Raw genomic sequence first — 10,018 nt, forward strand, 5'->3', positions numbered from 1 at the left:
TGGGGCAACCCAATAAGATGTGTAGGGTTTTGTGGAATGGGACATCGCTATTTTCATCATAGAACTGTTGGAGGATATGGCGTATAAGTGGGGATGCGGGTGGCGCTGTGGGTTAAACCACAGAGCCTATGACTTGCCAATCAGAAGGTCAGCGGTTCGAATCCCTGCGATGGGGTGAGCTCCCGTTGCTCGGTTCCTGCTCCTGCCAACCTAGCAGTTCGAAAGCACGTCAAAGTGCAAGTAGATAAATAGGTACCATTCCGGCAGGAAGGTAAACGGCGTTTCCGTGCGTTGCTCTGGTTCGCCAGAAGCGGTTTAGTCATGCTGGCCACATGACCCGGAAGCTTTGCGCTGGCTCCCTCGGCCATTAAAGCAAGATGAGCGCCGCAACCCCAGAGTCGGTCACGACTGGACCTAATGGTCAGGGGTCCCTTTACCTTAATGTTTTACATATGTTGGAAGCTGCCCAGAGTAGCTGGGGCAACCCAGTAAGATGCGTAGGGTTTTGTGGAATGGGACGTCCCTATTTTCATCAGAGAAACGTCGGAGGATGTGGCATATAAGTAAACTCACTCAATAAATTTTATCCTTAAAATTCGTGATCCCTTTCCCACCTGGCACTGCCAACTTCCTTTGATCTCTTTGTGGAAAAAGCCCATCGTCAATCATTATCAGCTCATCTGTGTTAAGGGGGTCTCAGCCCAGCGCCAAACAGAACTGAACCGTTTGCATCCCAACGGGCTCATGTCTCTTAGGAAACCAAGCTCAAGCCTAGTCGGCACTTGGCTGCTTTTCAAGGCAAGCTGCTGTCTTCCTACACTTTCCGCCATGGCAGGGATTGGCTTCAGGGACACCACTCAGGTAGAAGGGATGTGTCAAAGGAAGCAGGGATTTGTCACCTAGCAACACACCTGGTGTAGCCCAGAGCTAATGGCCTTGGACAAGAAATAGGAACCCGTGGCCTAGGAAAAAATCTCTAGCCACTTCATTTGTTTTTTGTTACTGCTGGCAGCAGGAGATGAAAACTGGTTGATTTCATCTTGAAATGCAGATTACATTACCTCCAATATGTCCTGTTTTTTTCCAGAACACTTGTGGGGTATGAAATTAGTTTTTTTTAATTATCCGCCAGCACCCCCAGGATTAATTTGATCCTTATCTCAGGCCTAGACAGGACTGGCCCCACCAATAGGCAGAGTGAGGTAGCCGCCTCAGGCAGCTGATCTTGGGTGCTCTGAAGAGGCAACAGGTTTTGGGGGTTTTTTTGCGATTTAATTTCTTGTAACTTTATAAATTAAATTTTTATTGAGAAGGTTTCAAATATGAAGAAATAAAGTGATGCAAAGGGAAAGGGGGGGTCTAAAAAATGTGTAGAAAGAAGCATTATACTAATACAGTGGTACCTTGGTACTCAAACGGCTTTGCTCCCAAACAAATCGGCTCCCAAATGCCACAAACCTGGAAGTGTTCTGGTTTGCGAACTTTTTTGGAAGCCAAACATCCAATGCAGCTTCCGCTTGAGTGCAGGAAGCTCCTGCAGGCAATTGGAAACTGTGCCTTGATTTTCGAACGGTTTCGGGAGTCGAAGGGACTCCCGGAATGGATTAAGTTCAAGAACCAAGGTACCACTGTATTTACAATATATGAGAAATGCCCTAACCCATACATTCTCATATAAATTTGATATTATTCTCCTAATACATATGTAAATATTAATAGCCTGCTACATTTTGCATAAACTCATATTCCATATATTGTCATATTTATCCAAACAAAGTCTACGTCTGTAAGCAGTCTATTCATTAGTTGCGAGTGTTATCATGTTGTCAATCCATTTATTAAAGGGGATCATATATTTATCCTTCCGGTTCATCAATATCAGTCTCTTGGTTACCATTAGAGCGCATAGAATCCATTTTCGTTGTCCTGTTGTTAACTTCCACACAATAGGTATACAGTTCAGAATAATGTTCTCTGCTGAAAATTTCAGCTTTTTCTGGATGGTCAAAATTATACAATCCAGCACTTTTCCCCAAATTTAGAGCATTGTACAAACATAAGTTTCAAGGGAAATGTGGGGTTTTGGGGGGGGGGTTATTGTGTTGTTGTTGTTTATGGAAGTTGTGGTTTTATATTTTGATTTAATTCTGTGTACCGCCCCGAGACCTCTGGGTATAGGGCGGTATATGAATTCAAAAAATAATAAATAATAAGGGAGGCATTATTATAACTGTATATTTATTGCCAGAGAGCGGAGAGGGGGATTGTGGGATTCGCTTCCTCAGGCGCCAATAAAACGTGGCTGGCCTGAGGTACTATATGTATTGTAGGACAGGTGGAATTTGTGGCACTGCTTCAGGAAACTAAATGTTTTCAACGGGCCCTGGGCCTAGAACCTGCTGTTAACCTGCTGAGCCTTTGTCTGTCATGAGCAGTGGCGTAGCAAGGTCAGGTGGTACCCGGTGTGGAAAATTTCTTGTCACATCCCGCCCCCCATTGAAATCGAGTTGGACTCCCAAGAGACTGCGATCTACTCACAGTAAAAAAATACAGTCATACCTCAGGTTACAGATGCTTCGGGTTGCGCGATTTTGAGTTGCGCACTGCGCCGAACCCGGAAGTACCAGAACGGGTTACTTCCGGGTTTCCTTGCTTGCACATGCACAGAAGTGCTAAATCGTGCTTTGCACATGCGCAGAAGCACCGAATCGCAACCCATGCGTGCACAGACGCGCGGGTTGCTGGTTGCGAACGCTGTGGGTTGCGAACGTGCCTCCCGCACGGATCACGTTTACCAACCCAAGCATCCACTGTACTGGCTGTGATCTACTCATTGTCATCATTGCCAGGAGGCAGGAGTGGTTGAGCTTTTTTAAGGGAAGGGTTGGCCAAAGTTGAGCTTTTTGAGGGAGGACTCGTAATCTGGGGAACCGGGTTCGCGTCCCCGCTCCTCCACATGCAGCTGCTGGGTGACCTTGGGCCAGTCACACTTCTCTGAAGTCTCTCAGCCCCACTCACCTCACAGAGTGTTTGCTGTGCGGGAGGAAGGGAAAGGAGAGTGTTAGCCACTTTGAGACTCCTTCGGGTAGTGATAAAGCGGGATATCAAATCCAAACTCCTCCTCCTCCTCCTCCTCCTCCTCCTCCTCCTCCTCCTCCTCCTCCTCCTCCTCCTTCTTCTTCTTCTTCTTCTTCTTCTTCTTCTTCTTTTCTTCTTCCCGTCATCTCCCTGCCTGCCTCCTCCATGTCAAAACGAAGGGGGAAGGCCGCTGGCAAAGCGGTGCAACTCCCCCCTTCCCCTGACGGGTGTGTGGCATGCCGAATGTCACCCCCCTCAGTGATGACACCCGGGGCGGTCCACCCCCCCGTCCCCACCTTGCTCCACCCCTACTCATGAGCCTTGTGGAGACACCTTGGCGGGACCAGTTAGAGAGGGAGGAGGAATGAGCGGGAAACGGGAAACGGCTGGGATTAGACTCTGGAGGTGCCCCTAGCAGGCAGGGGAAGTTGACTCAGACCCCGGGGAATGGGCAAAAGGACTGTCAGGGGCCGAAGCCCGCCTTGGGGCCTTCAGGCACATTGGACATCATATCACATTGCCATGGCCTTTAAGGCTCTGAGACCCTCCAAGTTAAGGCTGCCATATTTCAGAATGTAAAAACCAGGACAGCCTGGGGGTTTTTAGGAAGAGCTTTATTATTATTATTATTATTTTATTATTATTAGAAACCACCGAAATTGTTGAGCTTCTTAAAAGAAAACCCGAAAATTGTTTAGCTTTTTTTCTACAAAAACGCCACCAAAAAACGTGAATTTTCTGTTGCCTTGCCTAAGATGCAGAACAAAGCACCACATTTTGGAAATTAGCCTTTGAAAATCCTGGACATATGGTAGTCATACTGCAAGTGTCCTTATTTTCCAGGGACAGTCCCGGATTTACAGAAGCCACCTGATTTCTGATTTGATCCCGGAATATCCTGCCTTTCCTTAGGACGTCCCTATTTTTCATCAATTCGCCAAAGAATTGATGCTTTTTTAATTATGGTGCTGGAGGAGACTCTTGAGAGTCCCATGGACTGCAAGAAGATCAAACCTCTCCATTCTTAAGGAAATCAGCCCTGAGTGCTCACTGGAAGGACAGATCCTGAAGCTGAGGCTCCAATACTTTGGCCACCTCATGAGAAGAGAAGACTCCCTGGAAAAGACCCTGATGTTGGGAAAGATGGAGGGCACAAGGAGAAGGGGACAGCAGAGGACGAGATGGTTGGACAGTGTTCTCAAAGCTACCAGCTTGAGTTTGACCAAACTGCGGGAGGCAGTGGAAGACAGGAGTGCCTGGCGTGCTCTGGTCCATGGGGTCACAAAGAGTCGGACACGACTAAACGACTAAACAACAAAACAACAACACATTTTTCATTGGAGAAATGTTAGAGGGTATGGTCGGACATCCCTTATTTCCACTGGATAAATGTTGGAGGGTGCTGTTCTTGGCTGAATGGAAAGGAAGCGCCGAAAAACGGCGCTTCCCAAGAGAACAGTGAAAGTGCCTTTTTGGCGTTGTTTGATGCTGCAACCTGCTTGGCAACCAGATATCATCACATCCCCCTTTGCTTTGTCCTTGAGGCTTCTGTGGGTTGGGTGATGGGAGGGGGAAGACCTTATAAAAGGAGGTGTAAGGTAGGGGGCGGAGGTACTCCGATCCAGGCCAGCCCAGGAGACGAGATGAAGTTGATCCAGGTAGGTGTAAACGAATAAGGCGCCCACTCAAGCAGAACATGGGATCAGCGTGCGGTTCTTGCTCATTCACTGCTGAGGGAAGCAACTTTAGAATAGCATGAACTGTTTATTGAGGTTGCAATGCAATGGTTACTGCTTGGGTCTTTCGAATGCTAGATGGGTTAAGCATTTCAGGGAGTGCGACGGCAGCAAGGGTATCGTGCAAGCTACGGGCAAACCCTCCAAGTGCCCCTATTTCCCAGATTTGCAGAAGCCGTCCTAGTGTCTCATTTGATCCCGGCACGTCCCAATTTTCCTTGGATAAATATGGAGATACGTGACCCAACCCACCAAGTCAAGGAGATAAGTAACTATACAACCTTTAGAAGACATCTGAAGGCAGCCCTTTATAGGGAAGTTTTTTAATGTTTAATGTTTAATTTTAATTTTTAAAAAATGTTTTTATACATGTTGGAAGCCATTCAGAGTGGCTGAGCAGGCTATAAACAAATAATAATAATAATAATAATAATAATAATAATAATAATGACGTTCCTATTTTCATTAGAGAAATGTTGGAGGGTATGCTATATAGTGAAAAAGACACTAGCAGGGCTAAGGGAATCTTAAGGTTTACAGAATTACAATTTTTTGTTGAGGGAAAACGCTTAGGAGGCAATTCCCTGCCCTAATCTCAGTGCCCTGGAGCGTGGCTGGCGTGCCATTGAGGCAGTGTGAGGTGACCTGTTTTGGGAGGCATGCTCTGAGGGGGCGAGAGGTCCCAATCCTGACTCGGTTTCGGGTAAGCCAAAGGAGGTAGCTGAAAACCGAAAAACAGTGGTAACAGCTAGTGGAATGCCCCCTTTCTGCCCAGAGCGGCTGCATTGATCCTGGTCTCCTACCATCCTGCAGGAGTGTGAGCCCGGATTTGGGGGTGGGTACTTGTGGCATGTCTTGCCTCGGGCGTCAAAATGTGTTGGACCAGCCTTAAAGTGGGAAGCATTCCTGTTCACAGTGGTATGCTGCTGCTTTAAATGTGCTGGTGGTGCCTCGGTTTTGCCCTTGTAGAACTCAGCAGGGAGGAGAGCCCAACACCGCTCTAGGTAATTGGTTGTGTTATAAGAAAAACTGCTCCCTTTCCCTTATGGCAGGGTTTCCCAAACTCGCCATTTATTTTTGAACAACAACTCCCATCATCTCTAACTACCAAGACCAGGGGTGAGGGATGATGGGAATTGTAGTCCAAAAACAGATGGAGACCTAAGTTTGGACAACACTGCCTTATGGGGTATTCCAGAGCCTGTATAGAGTCCTTAGGTGGGTTCCCTATCGGTAGGAGAAAATCTGTAGCCTTGCCATTCCTTTATGATGGTAAATACTTAGTTCCTGAATCTCTTACACATATTGATAGTGTGCTCAGCTTAACAGATACTTCCCAAACTGTATTTGAAAAGGGAGGTGCAAGTCCCTACAGTCAAAAAGACAATTGGAAAGCTTATTTGGGAGAGTCAAAATGGCTTCAGGACTGTTCTCCTGTACTACAGTCAAACCTCAGGTTACAGCCGCTTCAGGTTGCGTTTTTTCGGGTTGCGGACCGCCGAAACCTGGATGTACCGGAACGGGTTACTTTCGGGTTTTGGCAGTCACACATGCGCAGAAGTGCTAAATCGCGCTTTGTGCATGTGCAGAAGCACCGAATCGCAACCTGCGCATGCGCAGATATGGGTTGCAAACGTGCATCACGTTCGCAACCCGGTCGTCTACTGTATTTCAGACACGTGGTTTATATACTTACGTATGTGTTTGCCTTGTAGATTGATGAACATTTACCATATTTTTCGCTCTATAAGACGCACCAGACCATAAGACGCACCTAGTTTTTGGAGGAGGAAAACAAGAAAAAAAATATTCTGAATCTCAGAAGCCAGAACAGCAAGAGGGATCGCTGCGCGGTGAAAGCAGCAATCCCTCTTGCTGTTCTGGCTTCTGGGATAGCTGCGCAGCTTGCATTCACTCCATAAGACGCACACACATTTCCCCTTACTTTTTAGGCGGGAAAAAGTGAGTCTTATGGAGCAAAAAATACGGTATTTTATATTTGAGACCTTAAAATTCTTATAACAGTTGTGTTGTCGCTCCTGCTGTCAAGACTTTTCTCCTGATGCTCAAGCACTTCCTACCGCATTAGCTCTAACCTTGCCTCCTTCTGGTACCCCCACCCACCCACCCACCCACCCAACCCCTTAAAACCACCATGGCAACAATTTCACCAACACCTGGTATAGACCTCAGACTAGCCTCGCTCTCAGACTCCTCAATCCCTGCTTCTCACCTCTCCCTCCTTTTACAACCAGGGAAAGATCCTCTTGCTGGCAGCCTTCTTCCTGTTGGTGGCTACCCCCACCGCCAGCCGCAGGAGCAACGCGGGCATCACCAGCAACACCCCTGCCTGCCGCCCCATCAATGTCACCATCGCGGCCGAGAAAGAAGACTGCCTCGTCTGCATGCCCATCACCACCACCATCTGCAGTGGCTACTGCGAGACCAGGGTGTGTATGTGCGCGCTTGTGTGCATATGTGGGGCGTTGTGAAGCGGGGGAATGGGGAATGCCATTCTAGGAAGCCAGGCACCCATTTGAAGCTCAGAATTATGCAGTATTGACCTGAGCGGAGCATGTGTTGCTAAATCAAGGCAGCCCACCAGATGGCGCCGGCACTCCAGCTCCCATCGGTCCTGGCATCAAGTGCATCCGATTGGGCAAGCTGAGAGAAAAGTTCGCCTGCCAGCACTGTGGTGGACATTTTAACAGCTGAAGGCACTTAAATAATAAATAATTTTTTATTTATCCCTCGCCCTTCCTGGTTCAGAAAACCGGGCTGAGGGCGGCTAATAACAAATTTAAAACACTTAATTGTAGAAGCAGCATAAAATACAGTATAAAAGCATGAACAACAATAAAACTCAAAGTTCAGAAATCAATTTGGGGGAAATCCATCTAATAAGCATTAGTCACCAGGGCTAGCTGGCTGAATTAGTCCTACTTGGGCCAGCGAGGAGGCCAGGGGAGAATTAGCTGTGGGGTCTCAGAGCGGGTAATCTTCATAAAAGGGGAGGGGGAGGGAAGAGAAGGGAAATAAAAGATCAGGCTGAATTCAAATTAAAGGCCAGGCGGAATAGCTCTGTCTTACAGGCCCAACGGAAGGAGGTTAAATCCTGAAGGCCCTAGTCTCATGGGACAGAGCATTCCACCAGGTCGGAGCCATCACTGAAAAGGCCCTGGCCCTGATGGAGGATAGTCTTCCTTAGGGCCCGGGACCTCCAAACTATGGTTATTCATGGACCTTAAGGTCCTCTGCGGAGCAGACCAGGAGAGGTGGTCCCATAAATACGAGAGTCCTAAGCCACTTGAGGAGGTTGTGGAGACCAGGGAAAGGCACTGAGGAAGGTACATCCTGGAAAGTCAGGAAGAGATGCCCAGAAGGTTCCATTCAGGGCCTGAGCCTAAAGTTCCCTATCCCTGGTCTACACGATTGACAAACGTCTTTCTTGAAAATTAGAAGGCACACAAGTGCACTCCTTTTGGGGGGCTTTAGCACTGAACCCCGAAGTGAGTAAGCATGTCACTATGCCCTCCAAAAAGCAGTGCTAAGAAAAGGGCAGATAAGAATTTTGTGCTGGCACTATGCCTCAAAGAAAAAAAAAAAGGGAAAAAAAGAAAAGAAAAGAAAAGAAAGATAAAAGGATGTGGGTGGCATTGTGGTCTAAACCACTGAGCCTCTTGGGCTTGCCGATCAGGTCGGCAGTTTGAATCCCCGTGATGAGGTGAGCTCCCTCTGCTCTGTCCTAGCTCCTGCCAAGCGAGCAGTTAAAAGCACGCCAGTGCAAGTAGATAAATAGGTACCGCTGTGGCGGGAAGGTAAACGGCGTTTCTGTGCGCTGCTCTGGTTTCTGTCACAGTGTCCCGTTGTGCCAGAAGCGGTTTAGTCCTGCTGGCCACATGACCCGGAAAGCTGTCTCTGGACAAACGCCGGCTCCCTCGGCCTGAAAGCGAGATGAGCGCCGCAACCCCATAGTCGCCTTTGACTGGACTTAACCGTCCAGGGGTCCTTTACATTACTATGCCTCACCGTCTGTGTTTGGGTTTGCTACTTACAGGGGGAGAATCATGTAAACCACCTTGGCTTTCTTGGAAGACGGGAGGGATAGAAATATGTTAAGTGTGGCAATGTTAAAGGTCGATTTGTTTCGTGAAATTTATACACTGCTTGATGGTTAGAAAAGAACTCAACGTTTACGAAGTTCCCTGTCAGGTTTTTCATTTTGGTTGCTGCCCTGCTCCTCCTATGTTAGCAAGGGCGAGTCAGGCATGTCTATAACTTCCCTTTATTTTCCTCCCTGCCCGGTGACTTCCTTTACAGGAGATGTTGCTGAAGGACGAGCGAATCGTCTTCAACCAGAGAGTCTGCACCTACAGGGAGGTCCGCTACGAGACCATGCTGCTGCGCGGATGCCCAGCAGGTGTCGATCCGATCTTCACGTACCCTGTGGCTGTCAGCTGCCACTGCGACCTCTGCAAAGTGGCCTCCAGCGACTGCACTGTTCAGGGCACTGGGCCAAACTCCTGTAGCAACCCAAACCCCTTTGTCTAAATGGAGGGGGGCAGCGAATAATAATGGTCCCGGGCCCTAAGGAAGTTAGATTGGCTTCAGCCACAGCCAGGGCCTTTTCAACTCTGGCTCCGCCCTGGTAGAACGCTCTGCCTCATGAGACCAGGGACCTGCAGGATCTGATTTCTTTCCGCAGGGCCTGTAAGACAGAGTTGTTCAACCTGGCCTTTGGCTTGGTGCCAATTTGATTCCCTCCCTCTCTTTCTTTTTTCTTTTTCTTCTCCTCCTGCGAGGAGGCTACATTTTAATATTTTAATGTTTCAGTATTTTAATGTTGTGTTTTAATTTTGTTTTTAAGTTGTAATCATTCAACTTGTTTTTATTATTACTTGTAAGCTGCTCTGAGCCCAGCCTTGGCTGGGGAGGACGGGGTATAAATAAAAATTATTATTATTATTATTATTATTATTATTATTATTATTAATAAACACCATCCGGAACCAACAGCAGCACATGCATCTCTGTGAGTGATTCAGTCAATAGGTACAAAGAACTCTGGAGTCCTGGCTTCTAGTCTGTTTCGCTTGTTCTCTGCCCATTCTGTATCCCTTTCCACTCCTCTCTAACAGGGTACACCTTAGCTTTCCTAAAGAACTCTTGAGCTCCAATCTCCTCATCTCTATTAGTTTTCGCCC

At 47.6% G+C, this 10,018-nt stretch overlaps 1 protein-coding gene across 1 annotated transcript; it reads left to right on the plus strand.

Annotated features, from left to right (window-relative positions):
- Positions 1–4,685: 4,685 nt before the first annotated feature.
- On the plus strand, positions 4,686–9,624 carry LOC308460580 (lutropin subunit beta-like). The gene is made up of 3 exons (XM_080977158.1): positions 4,686–4,736; positions 7,070–7,264; positions 9,135–9,624. Exons 1-3 carry the CDS (start codon positions 4,722–4,724, stop codon positions 9,363–9,365), a joined length of 441 nt encoding a protein of 146 aa, XP_080833284.1. The 5' UTR covers positions 4,686–4,721; the 3' UTR covers positions 9,366–9,624.
- The last annotated feature ends 394 nt before the right edge of the window (positions 9,625–10,018 follow it).

This window comes from Podarcis pityusensis, assembly GCF_964106645.2.
Source record: "Podarcis pityusensis genome assembly, chromosome: 13".
NCBI lineage: Eukaryota > Metazoa > Chordata > Lepidosauria > Squamata > Lacertidae > Podarcis > Podarcis pityusensis.